The sequence below is a fragment of the Procambarus clarkii genome, chromosome 30, assembly GCF_040958095.1.
Source record: "Procambarus clarkii isolate CNS0578487 chromosome 30, FALCON_Pclarkii_2.0, whole genome shotgun sequence".
Taxonomy (NCBI): domain Eukaryota; kingdom Metazoa; phylum Arthropoda; class Malacostraca; order Decapoda; family Cambaridae; genus Procambarus; species Procambarus clarkii.
Window position 1 is genome coordinate 19,603,013 of NC_091179.1, and position 26,429 is coordinate 19,629,441.

Sequence of the window (26,429 nt, forward strand, 5' to 3'; positions counted from 1 at the left end):
CACTATGAACATCACACACTTCTTGTCGTGTAACTTGGAGTGGACACCAGGGTTGGAACTAGGTCGTGTTAAGAATATAGTTGTGGTAGAACCCTAGACACAGATACCAAGAGATATTGATGGATGAACTTGGTAGTATGAGTGCTGAGTGAGATATATTTGTTTCAGATATCCAACACCTTTAGATAATTAGAATATGTCGGAGTAGGTCTACAAATTTCTTGTTCTGGTTTCTGTTAGGGTGTTAATTTGTTCTTAAGATCTATTAGCTTGCAAGTTTTTTTTCACATTACTTCGTATGCCATGTTAAAGAATTCAGTGCAAACTTTTCTTTTGGCACAAGTACGGGCTTATCTGATTGTTTTATTCAAGAATGGTCTTGGACTCTGGCAATTTATAATCAATAGGATCATCGAAGGATACAGCAATGTTTTCAACAACTTCTGTTTATAAATGCCATAATTTTTATATATAGTTGCATATACCTATATTTTCAATGAGCTTGATTGTTACATGTTATTGCAATGAAATAAAGCAAAGGTTAAGCAATATTATCACAGCCCAGCCAAATGACCATTGGCTTTTGTGTAAATTAGCCTGTTAAAGGCACTTTCAATAATTAAATTGATTTACAAATTCCAGAAGCTTTTTTGATCAATTATGACTATTTAAATTTAACAAAATATTTGCATCATAAAATATTTTTATTTTAAAAATATGCTTTAAATAGCTTATTCTAAAAATAATCTACTTCCTTTAAGAAAATTGTCAAACTCGTTTGGTAGTATTGTGGAGATGGGTTAATGATAAAAAAATCAGCCTTCTAGTTCCAAGAGATGGTTAACTGGTTTGCAATGTGGATATACAATATACTATTTTCTTATTAATTAATGTGTTTAATGAGAAACTGTACAAGTATACCCCATTGTCCTTCCAAAAAATGAAAGCATTAAAAAATAGGAAAAGGAGAAAGTATCATTTTTTGTACAGTACTGTAATTCTTATTTGGATCAAATTTTGCAGAGGTCACCAGTACACGAGTGATATCTGTAGAAAAAGGGCATTTTCCATCATTAAAGTGGTGAGGAATGAAATACCAATATTCAGAATTAGAGAACAGATAAGGGTTCTTTGAACAAAGGATTGTAGAAAAATAAAGTAACTTTAAAAAGTTTTATTTTCACCATGGAATGAAATGCACAGCTGTATACATTTACAATTATCTACAGTGTTATTAGAGGAATCTTTATAACTAGGGTTAAGTATTTTATACAATGTACAGTACCTTTATAAATTTTGACTAACAATTGTAATTATATACTATACAATGTGTCTTCAAAATGTGCATGCAAAATCCTTGGCTCTCCAACAGTAACCATATTAAATTTACTGTTGGGACTGTAAATGCCATATGTACAAGTTGATGAACACTTTACTTGCCAATCTTGGGACCAAAGTAGAACCGAACAAGACCAGACTCCTTTGCCTGAAAATAAAAATATAAAGATAATAATATACAATTTTGTAATTATTTCAGTGTAAAAAATATTGATGGTAGTATTGTAATGGTGGCAATTTTCCATTGATTATTAAATAATATAGCATGTGCAATTGCGTAGTCAACTTCCTTGCCGACATTTTAGGGCATCCTACTTAACCCCAATTGACAGCTTTTATTTTTAGTAAGGATTGATGTTGAAGCTTGTAAGGTAACAGCTCCATACATATACTGTATTGGAATTAAATACTAGCAATGTTAGAAGCCTAGCACTTTTACAAAACCACGACCTGCGGTCACACTCAAACAATAGTGTAAAAGTACTCTATCTTTGTAGGCCTATATCACTGCAAAGTCATCCATTGAAAAATCTACTTGACCCCCCAAGGATCGCTTCAGATTGTTTTAGTGGTTTCGCTTTGAAATCCTGTGTTGTTCAGTTATCGAAGTGCAACCAAGCTGGGAGGCAAGGCCATTCTATTGTGGGTTGTACAGCTAGGAGGGTTTTTGTAATTAATGCCATCACTAGCACATCTTGCATTTTCACGAGCCATCAAGTTAATCTATTGCACCATATTGATTAATTAGTAACACGAATTAAGTGCTAGACTAACCCTTTACAGTAATTGGCCATCCAAGAATACTGTACTGAGCATTCTGTGCTCTCTGAAGATATAGTCGGATCTTTGATGTAGAGCTTGTGCTCAATTTCCTGAAGTCAAAGATTGATAACGTAAAAATTAAAAGCAGTTAAGAAATTCCCTGTCAATGTGTATATCTGGGACACCGCCAAGTCTACCACTGAATCCACACTCCAATTTAATCCAATATCTATGTTATATTTTCCATGCACTATTTCACATGTAACCCATTGGTCATGTGCCTGTGTGACTGTATAGAGGGGTCTACAAAACTTAAGAGCAGAGTACTGTATTCCTCAGTTTAAATGGTATATAATGTTATGCATAATTAAAGGAGATACAATTCCTTCCTAATTCAAAATTCTATATAATGATCCTTCTAAACAATAGACCAAATATGGCCACCAGTATTCAAACACCACACACACAAACACACACACCAGTCAACCGACAATAAGATGGCACGGTCCAAGAGCTAACAGCTCAATCCTGCAGGCATAAGTAGTCAGTACACACACACAAAAAATTTCTTAGACTCTGTAGAGGGATGTACTCTTAAGATTATAAAATATATGAAACCGACACCTTGTTTAATTTGCAAAATGTTTTACTATACTGTACGATAAAATGAACAAAAGTTTTTCCCAAGGTTTCAGGACCTACCGTGATTATATACTGTACTTTGTGTTTTCCTTGAAAATGCAGTCTGACCCCTCTCTACTTGAGCATTTCTTCCGATGCATTATTTGCAAATTGAACCCACGTCATGTGGCAATAGTATGGGTACAGTATTATACCAGAGCTGGTCGGCCAAGCGGACAGCACGCTGGACTTTTGATTCTGTGGTCCTGGGTATGATCCCAGGCGGCGGCAAGAAACAACGGGCAGAGTTTCTTTCACCCTATGCCCCTGTTACCTAGCAGTAAAATAGGTACCTGGGTGTTAGTCAGCTGTCACGGGCTGCTTCCTGGGGGTGGAGGCCTGGTCGAGGACCGGGCTGCGCGGACACTAAAAAGCCCCGAAATCATCTCAAGATAACTCAAGATACATTAGACAATGCTAAGAGGAATTTCCTTACCATGGGTAATAAGGCAGTATTATTAGAAAAGCTGATCGTGACCGGGGAGTAAAGCCGCTGGCAGTCACATGACATTTGTACTAGTGGTCTTTCCGACAACAGCAAAGCATGTTGATATATAGTTTATGAATACAATGGAGAGCAGTGATGGAAAGAAATGACAAAGGCATTGTAACCTTCCAAGAATGAAGATTTAGATGTGTATTAATGATTTATGCAACTTGATGAGCAGTTGCAGAATGGCAATATGCATGGATATTAAGGTTTTAAAGACCAGTTCTGGTGCATGATGAAACAGATGGCAAAATACAGCACTAACTGAATTTTGCTGCATCTTGTGTTATAAACACTGTGCTACAAAAAAGGATATATTCATTTTTTACACTTATTTATAATTATAAAATTTCTGTATTGTGTGTGAAAATGCAAAAGCATGCATTGTATCACTTGCTAAAAATCCATATTTTTGCTAATAAATAGCCCCCCCCCTCCAGCATAAAGCCTATTTCTAGAAATCTAGATACTTATCTAGTACACCCATATTGGGTCTGCAACAATATGGTTTACATTTTAGTGGCACCCTCTTAATTATATTCAGCGAGACTAGAAATTCTCTTAAAATTTCTGTCCCTATTGTCAAGTACTTTTTGGAGGGAATTGGAACCCATTTTGATATTTGTATACAAGTACACAAATTATCAAAAGAAGGCACCAAGGTGGGGGAGAATATGTAGCATCATCAAAGTTGCAGGATATTCAGTAGGTGCTAAATATCACTAAAGATGCCAATACGAGAACAAAAAAGCACAGGCGAGCGATATTAAAGGTACCGGATTCACCAAGGATTCTGCCGAGAGAAGTGACCGCAAGGAACAATCAGGAAGCAAGACACCCACGGCCTGAAAGTCGGGATATTGAACAGGGACATGCACAACTAAGAGGGACAAGGAGCAGGGCGGCGATCCAATAAGTGACTATGAGTTATACGTATATGGCCAATATGTAACCTTGCCAGAGCAGTTTTACACTGTAGGTTACAGTGGAAGAAGAAAACCAGAATGGTAGAGGCCAAACCATTAGTACAGTAGTTTCAAAGTGGTATATGGCAGTGCTGGGAAGTCAGGACACCATGAGTGTAGCTCTCATCCTGCAAGTACACTAGGTTATTACACACAATCAGGAACAGTCTAGGTTCAAAGGAAGTGTACAGTACAGAATTACAGATGTTATGAAAACACCCAGGTTCTGTGAAGAATTTAAGTTAGTCAAATTATCTAATATCCTTTTAAGAGAACTTATTATACTGCAAGTGAATAATCACTACACTGAGGTAGGTCATATATATATACAGTATTGCCTGATAGAAATAGTGTTATTATAAATGTAGACGTCTAACTTAATACATTAGTATGGGTTTGGGTAGTAGTTTCCCCACAGAAAAAACCTTGTTTAGCAGCCTTAACCTCAAGCAAAGGCTCCAGCTTGAGTCTCCATAAGATTAGAAGAATAAAGAGCTGCAAAATGCTCATTAACCAGTATGAAGTACTGTATCTCTTACCGATATCCACCTAAACTCATTCGTATACTATACTTGTAATCACAACAATCAAATGGTCATTAGTAGTATATCAAAGTGTAATTTGCTCCATAAATCTACAATCTTATTTCCAAATCAGTATTTACCCCAGGTATTACATACCTAACATAAGAACATAAAACAACAAATATAAATAATAGGCTGAATTTAGATACTGAAAAGAATAGATGTCAAGTTGGAACACGAGTCACTCGTGCAACATTGGGGTGATGGATGATTTTACGTATAGGTTTAACATGTACAGTACTATATATATGTGGATGTGACTACACAGTATTAGCAGCTGCTTTGATAGGGCCACCTTGGTGATATTTAGCACCCTCTGATTATTCTGTACATTTGATGGTGCTACATAGCCTTCTTTTGATAATTACTTACTTTGTAAGGGCCAACAAATCATCTGCAATTACCTTTGTTTTTATATTGTAACATCTCAACTGCCAGTCAGTAACCATGGGCCCACCATCACCTAATACAGTAATAAAGTTAAAGCAATACATTAAGAAAACTATAAATTTCAAACACCAATACTCACAACACCTATAGTGGTAAGTATAGCAAGAATCCCTGCAATAAGATGAATGTTATATAAACGCTGCCTCTTTGAATGCAGCTCTTGCCACGATCCCTGTGGAACTGGCAAGTCATTCATAGTTGTAGGTTTGAAGTTTTTCACAACAGCCATACCCCGGCTCATTTCTGCAAGGTGCAAAAAAGTGTCAATAGTATTTTAAGCCAAATCAAATTCATAATAGTAAGACAATCCTAATTCTGACCAACAAAACCAATACTTTTCAGGGTTATCGTACAATAAAATTATATTCGTTCTTACTTTCCAAAAGTTAATTTACAGCTTATTTATGACCAGATTCTGAAAGATGCATTCTGTTGATGCTGTCAACAATTTCAAAGGCAGAGTCGAAATAGATAAAATTAAGGTAGAGCAATGGAGGAGTTTCCCCTGAAAGATATTGATAAATGACCCCTTACTGATATCAACCAGTAGATAGTTAATATAAGAGCAAGATTGCTGCCAACTCACTCGACAAGAACTCTGCAGGCACCAAACAAAATGCCTTGAAAGATTCTAATATCATATATTCCTCCATATGCCCATTTGGGGCATGTCAACCCACTCAATCTTAATATATAGGGAAAACAACAACTTTTTCAAGGTGCCTGACAATGTACAAATAGCAAGGCCCCCATCAAGGAACATGTAATCTCTACACATCACCCAAGGTATCAATACAAACTATCAACAGCCAGCCAACACTTCTTACATTCTAACATCTTTCAGTCCAAGATGGAACATACAACAGCCTGCCCAAGCCACCTTAAGAAAAAAGGAAGGAGGCTGCAGGGCCTATTGGCAGGGTTGGAAACAGGTTCTAAAGTGGAACACAAGTCGTTAACGATCGTGATTTTAAGTACAGTACATTGTTAATGGTCATTTTCTCTACGTGATGTTGACACATTGCTAGTGCTCATTATTTCTTTGTACATTGGAACCTCAGTTCTCAAACTTAATTGGTTCCTAAAGGTCGGTTGTGTGTGGATCCATTCAAGTACTGAACAATTTTTTTCTCAAGGAATAATGTAAATTGTATTAATCCATTTCAGAACACTAAAATATATATTAATACAGTACAATCAATAAATGAAATAAATGCAAATACAGTACTGTACTGTATACACTTTAATTGCACTTAAGAGAGTTGATGGCATTTGTGGAAGGTGGTGAGGCAGAGGAAATATTCATTGGCAAGGGTTCCCCCCCCCCACCATTATCACAGCTTTGTCAGTTTGATATTTTACAAGAAATCTTGGCACTCCCCCCCCCATTTTGCACACATTTCTTTTATTAGAGAACTAGATTTAGGAATACCAAACTCGGTAGCACGTGGATGCCACTTAAATATTTTACTACAAATTCTTTTTTCCATCTCAAAGTTGTAATTAATGTTCTTTTTTGCATGGCTCTTATCACTTACTCATCTCAGATCTCACGACACATCATTACCTTTCCAACACTGAAATGCTGGAACCAAGACTATAGTAAACATAAGAAATACTAAACACAGTCTTAACACCCAAACTTGTATATTTAAACAATTATTACACAGTATTAGTATGCCAATTAGAATTATGAAAGCAAGTATCAATGCAGCTTTATTTTATACTACAAGACAACATGGCCAGCTATCTAACATTTTTTATAGTAGTTTATGCCCGAAACGTCTTTGCGTAATAGTGGCTTTAGGCATTGTTTGTACTAGCTCTATCTATAAATCCAGCAATTTTTTGTAACTCACCTTGTATGTATGTACTTAACCAGAATAAATATGTGTATTTTGTATTTGTAGTAGTGTCTGGTTGCCTTGTAATTATAATTCACAATATCTTCATACGTATTGTGTGCATTATCATACACAATCATGTTTTTTGTATGTTGTAACGTCTGAGCCCAATAAAAAAATGTTAGTTTGTCCAACAAACTCCCGTTTGTTCCATACAATATGATGGTATAGAGAGGTGTGATGAACTCCTATTACCTGCTCAAGTATTGAGTAGTATTAAGAGCACTATAATTAGCACCGTAACACAGCCGGCTCCTCCACCACCACACTCACCTCTCCTCTTACACTACACCTCTCCTCATACTCTTTCATCATTACAAGCCGGAAATTAAGCCTTTGTATGACTATAAAATTTCAACCTATGAAATTAGCAGAAACTAAAATAGGGGAAACCGGCAGTGTGGTGCCGTGAGGAGACGAGCCGAGCAGTACTCTTAACACAGTGGTGGGGTTATACACTCCTCCCCCTGCACACGGGCTTGTCCAGCTGTGCAAGTGTTGCAGCAGATACTCACGGGGGGGTTTAATGAGAGCCCGGGAGGCGAGAAGAGCCCTGGTCAACATGGTGGTGGTGTGGGGCGGCTGCTGCTGGTGGTGGTAGTGCCTCTGGCCGCCGCCACCGCCCTCTGTCGCCACCTCCGCCAACTCTCAACATTGCTAACACATTTAATACATACTTTAATCAAACAATTGCATACACAAACTTACTATAGAATTTTTATAATTCTTTTAATATATCTATGTTAGCAGAAATTCACATTAATAATGTTTTTCAGTAGATGCAGACGACATTTTGTGAACCATTCATTTACTCACGAATTAATACAATATGCATCAATAGAGGCAAAACAGTCTTATAAAATAATATTTTATTTTTAAATAAATATAATGTAAAAATATATTTATCATATAATCAATACACTTAAAACAAATATGTTTGTTTACATTCCAAGTCAGAATTATGAATGTGAACACAAAAACAAGTGTTCAATAAGAATATTAAAGTGTTATACGATACAGTTGTTTTTTAGAATTTAAAAATTTAGATTTTTAATGATGGTTGAGAAGTGAGAGGCTGGTGAAAGAGGTTCCTGGAGGGTCTCGCTTGACGCTCCTGACGCGGGAGGGGTCGGGTATCGTCCGCTTTGTTTACTTCAGTGAGCGTTGAGCTAGTGCCAGGTGAGGTGTGTGCCGGGTGTGCCGGGCCGCAACATGTGAGTGCTCCCTCAGATAGGTTGTAGAGTCTCATCATGCCCTCACCAGTGTCTTCTTGGTGAAGGATGAGGAAGTGGGTAGCGTCATGAGTGTGTTTAGTGAGTTCCATAAGGCGTGGCGTGCCAGGTTCCCCGGGAATGATCTGCCGGCGGCATGGGAGGAGGATGTTCGTGCTAACTTGGCCAAGCATCGCTCGCGAGTTGCTGTCTTAAAGGAAGAGCTGGAGAAGGAACAGTTTTATGTCGAGTATTTAGAGTGCCTCTTGAATGATGTTCAGCGTCAGCAGATGCAGACAGGCGAGTTTGAGGAGTTGGAGAGGGAGATAGTGCAGGAGGAAGAGAGAGGCGAGGGTGAGGGGAGTGAAGGGGCGGCCCCGATGTGCTCAGGTGGGATTGACTCTGCTGTGACTCAGGCAATCAACACCATGATGGTGCAGCGCCACCACCATCACCACCCCGCGCGGGACCTGGCCTCCCCCGTCCAAGAACTGGAATCTCCAGAAGAAAGGTCAAATGAGGACCCGCAATCCCCCCTTAAAGTGGAGGGTCCCAGGTCAGCACCGCTCTCAGACGAAGATGACGGTCCCTTGGCGCCTATAACCCCCCTGGCTGCCCCTCCTCCCGCTGGGGGCAGCTCTGTGAGGGACCTCGCCCGTCGCTTTACAACCTCAGCAGGCTACCCCGGTATAGCAGGCCGGCCCCCAGCTTACAACCGTTCCACTTCAGTCCCCGCCACAACCTCCGGCGGCGTACTGGGGAAGGAGTCGCAGTTCGTCACTGTCATATCTGTCAACGGTGCCGGCCAAGGGGAGGACGCTCGTGGACGGAAGGTTCCACCTGCCCCGCCGCCCAAGACCTTCCGGCGATCTACTGGTGCAGACGGCGAAGCCGAGGCCAAGACTGCCACTACGCCATCTTCCCCAGGAGCCTCTCGTCCTCCCCACGCTATCCCACGCTCTCCCCAGCGCCCCCGTCACCCGTCCCCCGGCAGGGACTCTCAGAGCAGCGCCGCCCCAACGAAGGCGCCGCTGCAGAAGACACTCTCTGCTTCAAGTGACGGGCGCCCCGCCACCCGCGACCTGCACAGGTTACCTCAGGGTAACCGGGAAATGCAAAAGTCTCCCACTAACCCCAAAGAGCTACAGAAGTCTCCGTCGAGCGCATCTTCCACGGGCAGCTTAGGCACGAAATGTGTCTCCAAGTCGTCGTCGAGTGCGTCCTCATGTGGGGGCGCACCCTCCCGACGCATTGGCCTCAGTAAGACCTCATCACTCTCGTCCTCAAGGTGTGGCGAAGACGACGACGAGGTTGGCGGAGGGTCAGCTTCAGGAGCCTCTCTCGAGAATCTAACCGACGACGAGCCGCTGTACGACACGGTCGCCCCCGACGAAGACGACGACACGGGTGAGTACGTCCTACTCTCCGACAAGAGCTCTGAGTACAACGGCACGGACACTCTCAAGTCGGCAGCATCTGGGGCGTCCAGCGAGGGTGGCCTCAGCAAGTCTGGAGGTGGAGCGTCGTCGGGAGCCACGCCCTCAGGAGGCTCGCCGGCCCCCGACCACCCTCCCGACTCCCCCAAATACTCCAACTACGTCAACATCGACTTCTTTCTCAAAAAGTAAGTATGAGCGCGAGTGTGCTTGAGGCTCACCTTAACTCTTTGTCATACTTAACATCCTAGCCAGGTCATATCTGGCTGTTAACTCTACATACTTGTATCATGTTAGGTCCAGGATCGTGGCTGAAAATATCTTAAAAACTCCTTTACTTTTATTCTCCTTCCTCGCGCGTATTATTAGGTAATCCAAATGACAGTTAGGGTTATTTCACGAATATTCTAGAAAGCGTACCGAGAATGATTCAAAATGTAATCTCAGTTATTAGAAACTTGTTATATGAAGATTAAAAAAACGGTAAGTTTCCATTAATCTGAATGTCTGAGTACAGCCCCAGAGTAAGGTGGTGGGGCGGGGAGACAATTGAAGTATACAAGTATCCATAATCCTGGATAATCCATAATCCATATCCATAATCCTGTTCACATTATGGGTTTAGAACAGGGTGTTCCTGTCTCACAATTACTAGACCACTATGACATGACCTTTTTTGGTGCTACACAGTCGTCCCGGCTTGGCGCCTTCTTTTGATAATTACTTGCTATGATATGGCCATAGATGCCATGGAAGACGAGCAAAAGACTTTCTCAAATGTAACCATGGTGTTATTGCACCCAAAATGCGCTTGAAAGGAAGACGGATTTTCAGTTTCCTAACAGAACCCTGAATGTAATAGTCTAAAAAGTAAAATCCAGATCATCCACCATGAAAAGCTCAGTCTCCCTCAAAATCAAATCAATCATCTCAAGATAACCTCCCAGGATACCACAACGACGACGACGACGAGGCGAAAACTGTGGGAGTCGTTGAAACCAAGGTAAAGATCAAGATTACCTCCGTAAATATGCGTTGGTCCATGTTTATATATGCATATGTATTAAAAATGTTGTAACTAGCTTCACAAGATTGTTACTAAATGAACTGTGAGGTTCAGTGCCTGAACCCATTATGTGCCTCTGTAAACCTTTCCACCACCGCCCACGGGACGGGTATGGGGTGCATAATAAATGACTAAACTAACCCAAAGGTACTGTGCTTGCGTCTTCCGTCCAAGTGGTTGGGCACCATTCATTCCCTCACCTTCCCATCCCAAATCCTTATCCTGACCCCTTCCCAGTGCTATATAGTCGTAATGACTTGGCACTTTCCCCTGATACTTCCCTTCCCTTTAAAACAATGGATGTCATACCAATGCTACTTTTCAAGACACTAGTGTGTGCCTGTCAAAGATACGACCACGAATTAAGTTGTCTTAAAAAAGTAAGCCCAAGTCTCACACTAAATTAGGAGACAACGAGAATCAGTATTATTGCAGTGAAAATTATTTTCAAGTGTGAATGTATTATAAAAATATAATGCAATTGTTTTCGTTAACTTTATGAATTACTAGAAGTTCCCAACAGTGCTCGGGTGTAATGTATGCCAATGCTCCCTCTCACACACATCCTTCCCATCTCCCCCACACACAGCCTTCCCATCTCCCCTCACACACATCCTTCCCATCTCCCCCCACACACATCCTTCCCATCTCCCCCCCCCCACACATCCTTCCTATCCCTCCCTTCCTATCTCCCCCCCTCCACACATCCAAAAAAAAAAATTATATATCACATGCTTCTGTATGACTAACCATCCTGCGAGATGGGGACTTTTAGTATCACTGCTGCCTTATTCACTCTTGTGTTGATGATGATATCCTCATAATGCACTCAGAGTCTGCCAGTGCAGACTGCTTATCACATGCCTCTGTATGACTAACGATCCTGTGTGATGGGGAATTTTTTAGCACCACGTAGACTCTTTGACTCTGCACTTCCCCTTCATATAGTCTAGGGCAGCTGCACAAATGCAGATGTGCCTAATGTGACGATGAAACAAAAATGGGGTTGGTATTTGGATGCCGTGAGTGGTGGGTGGGAGCACGGGCAGTGACCGAGGGTACCGCTAGTGCTGGAGGTCAACACAAGAGCCCCGCGGACCACCAGTGTTGGCCTCTCCTCCATAACACAACACTTCACCCTTACGGTTTCTCTCTGTTGACTGTTTCATCTCATGCGCGAGTGTCCTGCGTCATCAGCGATAAGACACAAGAACAGGTTTTTCTTGGAGGTTGCACGTCCGTGAGGAGTGAGTGGGTGGTGAGGGGTGAGGCAGGAGCGGGTCAACACTGCTCATGTGTGTCAGTTGTGATCTGTTGCTGGTGACTCCAGCACCCGTGCTCAGTGTTGGTGAGGGGCGGCGGCTGCTGCTCGAGTGAAGGGGTGTATCCGGGAAGAAGGTGGAGAGTGTTGGAGATGAGGGGGCTGGAGCATGCCATAGGCCGAGACTTACGCGGGAGGAGCATGCGCTGGCAGGCGTATACAACTGCGTCGGGTCGTGGACGGGGCCCGGCTAACAGTTAAGTAAGGTCGAACCAGGGTAATGGGTTCTCGGAGAGTAATTAGGAGAGAAGTTGTGTAGCGGTAACGGTAACGACGTGTGGTTACTGACCCCTAGAAGCCTCCAGGGGTGGTAGACGCTGACACCTGAGGCGGAGGCTGGCGTCTAGGAAGCAGTGTGAGGAGCCCATGCTAATTAGTCCCAGGAAGCGTCAATATTGTGGTGCTTTTAAGTTCACTTACGTACTGGCATTAAAATATAAGTGCATTGTGAGGACACTTTACCATACAGCCTCTGACCTTCACACCCCTTCTCATCATACATCACCTTCACAAGTTGACCTCGTGAACCACCACACTACTCTCCTCTCTAGCTACCTACCTACCTTTACACCATTATATATATATATATATATATATATATATATATATATATATATATATATATATATAATAGTGTGTGTAAATCACGAAAATTAACGCGATGAAAAATGTGACCGTGTCAGACCACGGATTAAAAATTGAAACAGGAATTTCCTTAAGTGCTTTTGTATATTAATACATCTTCAGAAGGAATGATACAAATATTAATATATTGATATATTAATGATATTAATGAAGGAATGATATTAATACTGTATACGAAAGTACTTAAGGAAATTCCTGTTTCAATTCTTCCTCTGTGGTCTGACACTGTCATATATATATATATATATATATATATATATATATATATATATATATATATATATATATATATATATATATATATATATATATATAGGGATCACTATACCCCGGTATGGTGTGACCAGGCCGCCTCTTGATTGGTATTCTCGTCAACCAGGCTGTTGGACGCGGCTGGTCGCTGACTGATGTATGAATCACAGCCTGGTTGATCAGGCATCCTTTGAAGTAATTATCAAAAGAAGGCACCAAGCCGGGGGAGATTATGATACCTGTTTAATTCTGGTTCTTAGAGTTCTTTTACTCCCCAAGCCAAGCTTGAATTGTGAGAGCTTGGTCCACCAGGCTGTTGCTTGGAGCGGATGTAGCACCATCAAAGGTGCAGGATAATCATAGCGAGTTAAATATCACTAAGGATGCCAATACGAGAACAAAGGCGCACAAGGCGAACGATATCAAAGGTACCGGATTCACTAAGTATTCTATCGCGGGACAAGTGACCGTGAGGGACGGTCGGGAAGCAAGACACGCACGTCCTGAAAGTCCGAACATTCAACGAGGATATGCACGACAGTAAGAGGGACAATGCAGTAAGGAGCAGGGCGGCGCACCATTAAGTGCCCGTGAGTTAGCGGGTATGACCACTACGCAACCTCGCCAGAGCCGTTTCCCACCGCCGGTTACGATGGTAGGAGGAAGGCCACGGGGACACACCACTCTTAAGGGCACACAGTTTGTTACCAGTAACAGAGGACCAACAATCCTGCCAACGGGCAAGGATGGAGGAATGAATAATTGGGTAAAAGTGGGAATAAGGAATACCTTTACGGAAACAGGACAACTATGATAGGCTCTTGTCCTAACGTACTAGTCCTAATAAAAAAATATAAAAAACAAACGAAGGTCTAACAATAGGGTGAATTCGAAAATGTGTTTTTACCGAGTAATTTTTGTTTTGTTATATACAGAAGCATTAACGGAGTATATTCTCCGAAGCTTTTATGTAACTGAAAGAATTTGTATGTTAATTTTCCGATACCTGATACTACTGGTCTTCCCTCTCTCCCTCTCTCCCCCTCTCTCTCTCTCTCTCTCTCTCTCTCTCTCTCTCTCTCTCTCTCTCTCTCTCTCTCTCTCTCTCTCTCTCTCTCTCTCTCTCTCTCTCTCTCTCTCTCTCACACACACACACACACACACACACACACACACACACACACACACACACACACACACACACACACACACACACACACACACGCACGCTTGACGTGTGTGTGAACATTAGTTATGTGTTATTACTCTCCGGAGCACACGGTGTTCCGTCTCCCATATAATATTAGGTTCTTAAACATCACTGTTGTAAACATGGCCGCTGGGGGGGGGGGAGCTTGGGTTCTTGAGGTATAATTGGTGAGGAACTGTAGACCAGGAGGACAGCAGGGAAAGTTCCCTACCGTGACAGGTGGTAGTAAACAGCTCGAGCTTGTTCCCACATGGACCATTACCCTTTTTCCATTCTATATACGCCAGTCATCTATCCACTAGCTTTTCTGATCAACCAGGCTGTCGTCGCATGATAATTAGTGTTACGAAGCTAGCGAAGTGCCGCGGAAAATAAATTTAAAGTAGATCCTACTTCCCTTCGTCCTTCCCTCCCTCCCTTCTTTCCTCCCTCTCTTCCTTCTTTCTTCCCTTGCTCCCTTCATTCATTCATTTATTCCTTCGTTCCGTCCTCCCTCGCACCCAGTCTTGTCCTCTACTCATTCTCTCTCTTCTAAGTTACATTGGTACCTGCCAACGTGTCCACGTTACTGGTGTTGGAGGCAAGCAACACCAGGAAGGTAGACCGCGGTGGGGAGGGCCACGGAGTACCAGTGAGGACGTGCACTATCTTGCCCACCACTCACCCCTCCTGCTCCTCCAGATACCTTCCCAACATGGCCACCTGCTCCTCAAGTCAGACAAGGAGGGACACACAGACAGACAGAGAAAGAGAGACAGACAGACAGAGACAAAAGTTTAGTGAGCGTTACATCCTATTGTGAGACTTCACTACAGACTACACAAATTTTCTCTCAAAAAACAATGTACGAACCTATTTCCATTGTTTTTGTACACTCTCAGTCCGTCCTAAGCCAGGGCTTCCGAGGAGATAACTTGATCACTGAGGCTGTTGCTGGTCGTTGAACATGCAGGAACTTGTCTAATTCTATCTTGAAGTCCAATTTATTTCGGTAGTAGCTCTTATATTTCCTTACAGAAAGATGAAGGTTGACGAGCCTATGATGTTCCCGCAGTGTTCTGGTTTCTCTAGCTAATTCCATACTTTCTGCTCCATTTTTCTCATCTCAAAATGTACAGGCGACAAGTCACAATAACGTGGCTAAAGTAAGTTGACCAGACCACACACTGAAAGGTGAAGGGACGACGACGTTTCGGTCCGTCCTGGACCATTCTCAAGTCGACTTGAGAATGGTCCAGGACGGACCGAAACGTCGTCGTCCCTTCACCTTCTAGTGTGCGATCTGGTCAACATCCCAAAATGTATATTTGATTGCGTTAGAGACTTTACGTTCGAGGATTTTCCTGGTTGAGGCAATGCGGTGGTATTTCTGGTCGCAGGATGACGCCGACGAGAACTGCAGGTTTAAGTAGGCCGACCAGGTCGGCCTGATCGACGACCGGGCCGCGGGGACGCTAAGCCCCGGAAGCACCTCAAGATAACCTCAGTAGGCAGTGTATGGGGTCACTGGGCGGGAGGATGACGACGGCGACACAGTAGAGAGCACAGCAAGAGGCTCAACCAAAGGCAGGTAGTAATGAAAGCCAGAAATAAGAACAACAGAAAATAACTTAAAAAGTAACTTAAGGAAGTTGCACTGTTGCATACAGATGAAAAGAACAGTTAAGTCTGTGTGATTAGGATAGGGAATGTTTGGAAGGCTTCTGAGACACGTCTCGGAGCTCTGTGGGGCACCATCATCAACCCAACCAGCCCACACCTGCTCTCCATCAACCCAACCAGCCCACACCTGCTCTTCATCAACCCAACCAGCCCACACCTGCTCTCCATCAACCCAACCAGCCCACACCTGCTCTTCATCAACCCAACCAGCCCACACCTGCTCTCCATCAACCCAACTAACCACATTTGCTCACCACGTGTCCATTCTCTTCTCTGTATATGTAGTAGTGGGCATCCTTCAGTCTTGGGAGACTATGGAGTTGCGCTCTGGTTGGTTTCATGGGCACAAAGCCTGGGTTGGTCGATATGGAGGAGAAGCTGTTACCCATGCACCAGGTCCACCCTCGCCACGTTGCTGAAATTATCCAATGGAAAGGCAAACGCCAATACACATGGTTCCAGCAACGTCGCAGGAGCTGCCAGAACGAGGTCGAAGTCAACAACGAACTGCCTTAGGGGCTCCAACTCCGGATTTTCCCTCGAGGTTGACTCCTGAAGTCTTTCCCCAAAAAAGGGTATGGCCGCAAGGCAGCGGAGGTTTAGAATCAGGGTTTTCCTTTTGTATATTTTAATTTATTGTCCATTTATAGCACGTAGAGGGAGTAATTTAAAGTAATAATGGTGATATTTATACTAATATTAATGATGTGAGATGTATGCTAGTGGACGGGAGAGTGCGTGGAGATGGAGGGTAGAGTGCGTGGAGGCACCTCTCTGGGTGTGCTGGGGCCCGAGGCGCATCTAGTTAACAGGATGGTATTGCAAGGTGGCGAGGGCATTGTTTTGAGCGGTGTTGGGGAGTGATAAGAGGAGTGGTTATCAGAAATGTATTATCAGTACGGTGTGGCCGCGGACGCCTTAGTCATGCGTGAGCAGTTGACGGAGAGAGTGCCACCGGGTGCCGTCTTGTCTCTCTAGTGCTGTGAGGGTCGGAGTGCTGAGAGGGAGTTATGAGGGGAAAGTGTGCTGTGAGGGGTAGAGGAAGGGTGAGGGGAGTGTGAGGGAGAGGACCAGACTCATGTTAGTGTAGTGAGTGCTGGCTGCGGGCATCGTGGGGTGTCAGTATAGGGTGTGGCGGCAGCACATTGGCACAGGTTGGCGCCCAGACACTCTTGATAAGAGGATTGCGGTCTTGTGCAGTGTTAATATGTGTACTGGAGGATGTGTGTCGTGCGCTGGTATTCTTAACGATGTGTGCTTACGAGTTCCGGCAGTGGCTTAATACCTGCTTGATGGGGTTCTAGGAGCTCTTCTCCTTGTGAGAGCTTGGTCCATCAGGCTGTTACTTGGAGCGGCCCGCAGGCCCACATACCCACCCAACCCGTTCTCGCACTTTCTTACAGTCAATATCGACTTATTAAATAAGTGCATATGTGACATACTAATTTATTGTGAATATTTTAGTTTACCTTGAAAAGCTTCATAGAAAACACCGACCTTACCTAACCTTCTTAGTATATTAAGATAAGCATCTTATTGCTTCGTAATTACAATTATTACTTAACCTATTATAGGTATAGGTAAGTAATAATTGTAATTACGAAGCAATAAGATGCTTATCCTAACATACTAAGAAGGTTAGGTAAGGTCGGTGTTTTCTATGAAGCTTTTCAAGGTAAACTAAAATATTCACAATAAATTAGTATGTCACATATGCACTTATTTAATAAGTCGATATTGACTGTAAGAGAGTGCGAGAACGGGTTGCCCCACCACAGCCCGGTTGGTCCGGCACTTCTTGAAGAAAAGTATCTAGTTTTCTCTTGAAGATGTCCACGGTTGTTCAGGCAATATTTCTTATGCTCGCTGGGAGGACGTTGAACAACCGCGGACCTCTGATGTTTATACAGTGTTCTCTGATTGTGCCTATGGCACCTCTACTCTTCACTGGTTCTATTGTGCACTTCCTACCGTATCTTTCACTTCAGTATATTGTTGTGCTACTGTATGTATACCGAGATACAGTATGATCCCCAAAACACCCAGAAGATTAATAGCTCAAATTAATCCTTCATCACTGTGATACCAACATCAAATTATATCAGTTGTCACCCTAACCCGACTGGTTTTTGAAGTAGCCATAGACTGCATGCCCATGCTCTCTTCACCAGGCCCTGATTCCCAGAATTCCAAATTCATACAGACTTACAAAAACACTATCACTGCCAATTATATTTTTTGGAGACGGAGCCTAGATACTGGTGGTATCCCCGACATAATTAGAACAGTAGAGATAGCACCACTACTTAAAGGAGGGAGTAGAGCAGAGGCAGACATTATAGACCGATAGCATTAACATCACACATACAAATCTTTGAAAGATTGCTAAAAAGTAAGATCACAAAACACATGGAATCCAAGTGTCTATAGCTCTCGACAACACGGGTTCAGGACACGCCACTCCTGCCTCTCACAGTTGCTAGACCACTATGACATAACCTTACCTGCTATGGAAGACGACCAAAACGCTGATGTAACATATACAGATGTTGCAAAAGACTTCGACAAATGTGACCATGGGAGCCGGTCGGCCGAGCGGACAGCACACTGGACTTGTGATCCTGTGGTCCCGGGTTCGATCCCGGGCGTCGGAGAGAAACAATGGGTAGAGTTTCTTTCACCCTATGCCCCTGTTACCTAGCAGTAAAATAGGTACCTGGGTGTAAGTCAGCTGTCACGGGCTGCTTCCTGGGGGTGGAGGCCTGGTCGAGGACCGGGCCGCAGGGACACTAAAGCCCCGAAATCATCTCAAGATAACCTCAAGATATGGTGTTATTGCACACAAAAGGAATTACTAGTAAAGTAGGAAGATGGATCTTCAATTTCCTAACGAACAGAAGCCAGAGTGTAACAGTCAACAAAGTAAAATCCAGACCATCCACCGTGAAGAGCTCAGTCCCCTCAGGGACTGGTTGACCAGACCAGAAACCAGGAGGCCTGGTCAGAGACCTGGTCAGAGACCTGGCTGCGGGGACCTTGAACCCCGCAGTTTCTTCTAAGATCTTGGTGACTGTAACTAAAGTTTCCATCCATTTATCATAGTTATACCTCTCATACTTCAACATAACCTCTATCAACCTTAGAAACATACTTGAGAATCATGTGAGTCGTAATCATGTCTCCTCGAATCTGTGGCTGCAGGTGTGGTGAGGCTTCGGCAGTTACCTGGTACCACATAGGGGGGAGTGCGTGCGAGTGAGTGCGTGCGCGAGTGTAAGGTGTGATAAGGTTGTGTGTTAGTAGAGTGGTGAGAGGTGTGAGGAGTCAGGCTCCCCCTCATCCTTCACTTATCTCTCCCGGATGTCTCCAGCCTGACCTTCCCCCCCCCCCTCCTCACACCCAGTTATTAATAAGGCCGCACTACACTATTACTTACTTTACTCTAACTTCCCGCGCCAAGCACACACAGCTAAATGTTCTTTGATCTTTAATCCAGAACACTGAATGTAACCTATAATTTGATTCAACTCGACATGGGTATTTTGGATAATAATTAGGCTGTGCCGGAAATATTTGGCCATTTATATTTGACACAATGGAAGCGATATTATTGACATGCAAGTTGCTCTACGTGGCAACACATCAGTAACTACACACACAAATCACAATAGCGTGATGTATCAAATGAACAAATCCACAAGGGCCGTGACGAGGATTCGCAAATTCAGTAGAATTTCTGGTTGCAATCCTTATACCATGTCGTAGCTCAGTCGATTAAGGCAGCGTCTGGGATGCTCTTGGATGCAGGTTCGAATCCTCGTCACGGCCCTTGTGGATTTGTAGATCAGTAACTCTTGTGATCCACCTGTCGGCTCTCTGGGCATGTTTCCTTCAAACTCCTCACACTGACACTGCCCCCTACCCCTTAACTCCATACATGAAGATCTTGGTATCATCGCAGATCTGTAGTCATGCCCCCTGCCCCCTCTATCCTCCCCTGCCCAGTCATGGTGACTCTTGGGGGCATCCGGCCCTCTCCTTCATAACTGTGTGTAAATCCTGTTTCCGGACGCCTCCCACAGCCAGTCCTGGTTGAAACAGTGGAGAGAGCAGTCGGTTCATTGTGGCTGGTGTTGTGAGGGCTGGGTGACAGGTGTTGTGAGGGCTGGGTGACGGGTGTTGTGAGGGCTGGGTGACGGGTGTTGTGAGGGCTGGGTGACGGGTGTTGTGCGGGGCTGGGTGACGGGTGTTGTGAGGGCTGGGTGACGGGTGTTGTGAGGGCTGGGTGACGGGTGTTGTGCGGGGCTGGGTTTACCTTGTGCTGGTTCGAGGGATCAATGTCCACGTCTGGTGAACCTGTTATAAGACAGACTTCAAGCAGCCGCGTCTCGAAGCCTGGTTGAACACGTATCGTTTGGAGGCGTTTATCAGGTTCCCTTTGCGCGTGGAGAGAGGTCGGCCAGTTATGTGTAGAGGGAGAGTGGTGAACAGTCCTGCTCCTGTAATGTTGATAGAAATGTGTCTCAGAGTACCTATTGCACCTCTGCTTTTCAACGGGCCTTCCTGCCATGCCTCCAGATCTTGTAGGAGGCTATTTCTGTGTGCAGATTTGGGACCAGTCTTTTAATATCTTCCAAGTTTAGATTATTATGCATCTCCCTCGTTTATGCTCTCGAGAACAAAATTTAAACATTTCCAATAATTTTCAGGAAGTGGAAGCTTTTTAGATGTTCTCTACGTCAGCACTTTTCCAGCTTTGAATGGTGCTGTTGGTGTGTAAAAATATTCCACCCTAGAGAGCACTATTGTCTCTAAAAATGCCATTATTGCCTATGCCATCAAAAATGCCATTATTGCCTATGCCATCAAAAATGCCATTAAATGCCTACGAGGGGCCTCGTAGCCTGGTGGATAGCGCGCAGGACTCGTAAATCTGTGGCGCGGGTTCGATTCCCGCACGAGGCAGAAACAAATGGGCAAAGTTTCTTTCACCCTGAATGCCCCTGTTACCTAGCAGTAAATAGGTACCTGGGAGTTAGTCAGCTGTCACGGGCTGCTTCCTGGGGGTGGAGGCCTGGTCGAGGACCGGGCCGCGGGACACTAAAGCCCCGAAATCATCTCAAGATTACCTCAAGATCTCAAGATATTGGTCTGGCATTTCTGTCTGAAAAGTTCTTGTTATCCAACCTGTGATTCTTCCAGTTGTGATAACTACTTTATTGCGTTCTTTAAAAGTAAGATCTTCTGACAAAATTACTCCCAAATATTTGATATTGCCTTTTCCTTTCAATAGTGTGGTTTGAATGTGTTTTTTATGTGGTTTCCGTTTGATATTTTAGTTGTTTTTTCATAGCGCAGGAGCTGGAACGGAACAAACTTTATTTTGTTGATTATTACATTCTAGGTTCTGTTTGATGGGCAATTAAAGAGCCATCTCCATACTTTACCATTAATTATTTTTGTGAGCATTTTCTGTGCAATAACACCATGGTCACATTTGTCGTAAGCTTTCGCATTACGTATAACCTGTCGTTCATGGCATCTAAGACTGTGTGTTAGTGGTCTAGCAAGTGTGAGGGACAGGGGCGCCCTGTTCTGAACCCGTGTTGTCCGGGGACATGTAGCCGCTGTGGCTCCATGTGTTTCGTGATCTTGCTTCTTAGCACTCTTTGAAAGACTTGTGTGTTGTTACTGCTGACATTCTATAATTTTTTGGCATCTGCTTTACAACCACGTTTGTGGAGTGGCACAATCTCTGCTATTTTAAGTGTGTAGTGGATAGCATCACTCTGTCTCTAGACGGTTTCAGTTAGCCTCGTGCAACCTTCCATGGTGAACTGCGATTGTAAGGAGAGTGCTATATTATAGTAGAGGTGGACCGCCATGCCCCTCATTAAGTAGGATTCGCTTCTATTACTGCAACCATCCACTCTTGTGAAGTCTAACATTTGGGTTTGATTGTCAATAGGGTGTTGCCAGTATATATTGCCAATAGATAGGGGTGGGTGTGGGAGGGTTGGGTGTATTGAGGGCTGGTGGGTGGTGGGTGTGGGACGGCTGGGTGTAGTGAGGGCTGGTGGGTGGTGGGTGTGGTGAGGGCTGGTGGGTGGTGGGTGTTGTGGGTGCTCGGTGGTGGGAGGGCTGGGTGTAGTGAGGGCTGGTGGGTGCGGTGAAAGTTTCCGCGTGTAAACCAGGAATGATTTATACGCAGTTAGACCTCCCAACATATACGTAGGCCTCGCTATAGAGCTGGTCATAGTTTACTTATTGTTTAACCCTGGGTGGTTGATAAGCGAGACGTTTGCCGGCAGGGTGGAGGCTGCAAGTTAGGGAGTAAGGCAGGACACGATGGAGGAGCAGGCAGCCTCCCACAGTGTTGGGGATATTTCTGGAGGTGACAACACCGGTGGTGACGCGGAGAGCGCCCCTCCTGGCCCTCACACCTCCTCCAGACACTCCTGTGACGGTGGTGACGCCCCCGGACACCTCACCGCCTCCACGTCTTACCCTGGAGGACGTGAGAGTGACGACGACGACGACGATGTCGACCATTGTGTGTCGTATCCCGACACTGACGACGAACTCGACCGTCCACGACTTCGGGACTGTGGCAGCACCGATGACCTCCTCGCCCTCTTCTCGGGACGACACCTTGACGACGAAGACGACGACGACGATGAGGAAGCGTCACTGCCGCCGACTCCTGTCATCTCCGTGGCCCCGGCTCTACCCTCCGCCCGCCCTCTGTCGCTGATGGAGGAGCTGAAGGGCAGAGTGAGGAGGACTGCTGCCTTCCACGGGCGGCAGCCCTGGAGCCCGCCCTCACACGCCTTCCGAGTCTTCAGGTACACCTCATTAACACTACCAACTACACCTTGGTGCTACATAGCCTTCCCGGTTTGGTGCCTTCTATTGATAATTACTTACTTACCAACCACACCTCCTCCTTTCTACATGTTCACATTACTCTCAATGTTGATCATTTCACCAACTTGGCCTTAATTATATAATTATAAACAATTAAATCATTTAATACTTTGCATACATAGGAATTAAACACTTTATAAAGGAAATAAAAGTAGGAACTTGAACAGTGAACTACAGGGAGTTTTTTTTATAAAGAATTGAATCAGTTGATTTGAGCAGTAGCATAAGATGTTGGCCACAGTGTATAGAGGCGACGAGTCACAATAACGTGGCTGAAGTATGACTTCACAAGCGACTTGAGAATGGTCCAGGACGGACCGAAACATCGTCGTCCCTTCACTTTTTAGTGTGTGGTCTGGCTCTCACAGTGTGTAGGACGGTTGGCTGAGCACTGAGAGGCTCTCTCCTCTCAGGCAGAGTCACCTGGTCAACAGTTGACAAGGCTTATAGGCTTATGGCATTAATAGTATACTTTGTTTATATCTATGAGAGAATGTCTCTTTGTCCAAGGTTGGAGGTCAGACGCTTAGTGCCACCCTCGCCCAGCTTCCACACATGAAGCATTTGGGGTATGGGGATGTCATAGGTCAGTCGGGGTCGTCCCGAGTACAATGCTTAAAGAAACATTAGCATTTATAGAGACCAACTCTGGTATTTTCATGGAGTCAAATCTGAAATGTTGGTTGTGTTTCCCACAGCGTTAGTTTGCATGTTTATTGCTTCATAAAAAATTATCTGAGGGAAGAGGGAAGAGTGGGGGGGGGGGACGGAATAGACAGGACAGGGGAGGGGGAAGATACCCAGGTGTAGATGGGTACCCCTTTTGGTATATCTATACATGGAAATGTCTGTCTAAGGTTGTAGGCCAGATCTTGGAGCTAACCTAACCCAATTTTTACCAATAATTACTGTTGGGTATGTGCCCAACATGGGTGGCAATACTTTATGACTACTCTGAACAATTATTATTATTGCAATATTGGAAACTGTTGTGCTGATAATGCCAAAATGTTAAAATTATATACATAATACTTCCATTGGTGAATACAATGAAAGGTACAATGTTGTGGATCTCTTGGAGCTCCTCTGCTTCCTGACAGGAACCGAGGACGCAGCAAGCATTTAGCCGCCGCCCCCCCCCCCCCTGTATGGGGGGCAACCAGTGCTCCGATTCAGGCTTTTTGGTTATCTGAAATTTCAGCATATATATATATATATATATATATATATATATGTGTATATATATATATATATATATATATATATATATATATATATATATAGATATATATATATAATGTACACACACACACACACATATGTAGAACCCCTAACTAGGTGAATACATATGCTGTGTGGCCAAAAGTTACTTTACAGTAATACTATTTTATGTCACTCAATTTATCAATTATACTAACATTTTATACTAAAATTTAAATATTTTACAATAAAATAAAAATAATTTTAGTAAAAAAAAACTATTGAAATAAAGGAGTATTAGGGCCAAGTGACTTTTGAACCAGCGTGTTTGTGATGAAGGTCTGTTGTTTGTACATTGTCCATCAGTGAGGACCCAACAGGTCCGGTCATCTGGTCTCACTAGTCCGGTGTCGGTGTTCTGCCGTGGCGTTACTCCCCGCTTCCCGGGTCCGGCACCACCCGGTCATTTCCTCCCTCCTCACGGCTTCTAGTGCAAGCTTGAGTGCCACTTATATCTATGAATCCTCGAGCGCCATTTGAGTGAGGGTGGCTTCGAGTGCCACTTTAAAAGTTGGGCGACTCCAGACTGGTGCAGTTGAGGCGAGGGGGAAGGTGTTGGAGGGTAGTGAGGAGTTACTGGAGCCTTACTGGCTTCATCCCGTGGTGTTGTGAGCTTAGGTGAACTTAACACCTCTCTCTCCCGTCCCTTCCTTTCTTCACCCTGGCTATTGCCCTCCTCCTTCCCCTTGCCCACCTCCTCCTCGCCGTCCTCCCTCCCCTTCTCCCTCCCCTTCTCCTTCCCCTTCCCCTTGGCAGGAGGAAGGGTGGATGCTGCTCGTGATTAATGTTACTAGTAATACCTCAACGTTATACGTGTATATATGAACAACTCGACAAATAATAATAATAAAATAAAGGGCCTTAAACAGAACAACATGTGTGGAAGCATCGGAGTGTGTATATATGAATGCTACACAGTATTCATCTATGGACATCCAGATGCGATGAAACACATGTGAAGAACCTCTCACACACTCACAGCTCCCTGACAGGAGGGAGCCAGCTTAGCTTAGCTGCCAACACCCACACATGGTGTCAGCAAGGCGGACAGCCCGCCTGCTTTCATACCTCTCGCTGTATTTTCCACTTCTATACTTCCCTTCACCTATGCCTCTCCTTCCTCTTTACTCCCCCCCCAAAAAAAAATAAAAACACCTTTGTTTAGAACACACAGTCCAAGCATGTTTGTGTTTGGTATCTTGTGCTATCTCTTTGGTATCTTATGGTAGTGATAACCTGGTGCTATATGTAATGTGTTGTCTTACACACGCACATAGTGGCCTGATAGCTAAGTGGACAGCGCTCTGGGCTCGTAATCCTAGGGTCCGGGTTCCTTCCCCGGTGGTAGCAGAAACAAAATGGGCAGAGTTTCTTTCACCCTGGTACTCCTGTTACCTAGCAGTAAATACGTATCTGGGAGTTAGACAGCTGTTACGAGCTGCTTCCTGGGTGTGTGTGTGTGAAAAAAAATTGTTAATAGTTAGTAAGAGTTGATTGATTGAGAGTTGAGAGGCGGGCGGAAAGAGCAGAGCTCAACCCCCGCAAGCACAACACGGTGAATACACACACACATACTGACCGGTTCCTCCCCCGACAGGAAGAGGGCTACAGGTGGCCAGGTTGAGCGGAGTGAGAGTGTGGAGTCAGACGAGGAGGAGACGCCCTGCCTCCTGCGCTCCCTCTCCTCCGACCATGAAGACGACATCAGAGACGAACCCCTCGACATCGACTCAGGTAAGTTACCATCTCCTTCACTCTCAGGTTGTTAGGTCAAGCACCGTCTTGCTCCACAGGGACGAGGGTAAGTCTCCACTGACGCAGATGGTCGACGCATCGTCTACTTCCATGGTGATGTTGGCAAGTCTTCCCTCCCCCCACTTGACAGTGATGCGGTCAAGTCGTCAGTGCAATAGACAGTAAACTTCCAGGTGATCTCTTGATCATTTCCATGAGGATTTTAGTCAAGAAGTTACTCTACTCTCAAGACCTGCCTAGACCTCCAGGAGAGAGACGCGCTCTACTTCCTGGGTGGAGAGTGTGTGCTTCCCGCTGAGGGCGAGTGGCCGCACCTGCTCACATTCTCAGTTAACACCAATAGTTTAGGTATGCCTCCCACCCCTCCTCCATCCCCCGTCCTCCTCCGACGACGAGGTCATCCTGAGCCCTGACAGATCTGGTCGACAGCACCGCCACTTGCGAGCATCGCCATCAGGAAGGATCATTTCCAAGCTTGTAATACGTTTAAACGCTAGACTGAACGATCGC

The 26,429-nt window shown here is 44.4% G+C and overlaps 2 protein-coding genes across 6 annotated transcripts in view; one reads left to right on the plus strand and one right to left on the minus strand.

The window, feature by feature from the left end:
- Positions 1–1,159: 1,159 nt before the first annotated feature.
- COX7B (Cytochrome c oxidase subunit 7B) lies at positions 1,160–7,849 on the minus strand. The gene is made up of 3 exons (XM_045753977.2): positions 7,690–7,849; positions 5,350–5,513; positions 1,160–1,486 (listed from the first exon to the last, which is right to left on the minus strand). Exons 1-3 carry the CDS (start codon positions 7,736–7,738, stop codon positions 1,433–1,435), a joined length of 267 nt encoding a protein of 88 aa, XP_045609933.1. The 5' UTR covers positions 7,739–7,849; the 3' UTR covers positions 1,160–1,432.
- A 483-nt stretch (positions 7,850–8,332) lies between these two features.
- Positions 8,333–26,429, plus strand: part of LOC123765425 (active breakpoint cluster region-related protein) — a 102,175-nt gene continuing 84,078 nt past the window's right edge. Inside the window, exons 1-3 of one of the 5 annotated variants that reach the window (XM_045753973.2) lie at positions 16,883–16,959; positions 22,271–22,822; positions 25,762–25,898. In XM_045753973.2, coding sequence (XP_045609929.2) covers positions 22,326–22,822; positions 25,762–25,898 — 634 coding nt within the window. In that variant the 5' untranslated portion in view covers positions 16,883–16,959; positions 22,271–22,325. Of the gene's footprint in view, positions 10,010–16,882; positions 16,960–20,060; positions 20,090–22,179; positions 22,823–25,761; positions 25,899–26,429 lie in introns of those variants that run through there. The other 4 variants (XM_045753972.2, XM_045753974.2, XM_045753971.2 and 1 more) reach the window with 4 other exon arrangements.

Excerpts from the sequence above, each read along its gene's own strand:
- COX7B (XM_045753977.2), bottom strand. The coding sequence starts at position 7,738 with ATGTTGACCAGGGCTCTTCTCGCCTCCCGGGCTCTCATTAAACCCCCC. Across the intron at positions 5,514-7,689 it reads GGCTCTCATTAAACCCCCCC|AAATGAGCCGGGGTATGGCT; the intron begins GTGAGTATCTGC and ends TGCACCTTGCAG. Across the intron at positions 1,487-5,349 it reads TACTTACCACTATAGGTGTT|GCAAAGGAGTCTGGTCTTGT; the intron begins GTGAGTATTGGT and ends TTTTATTTTCAG.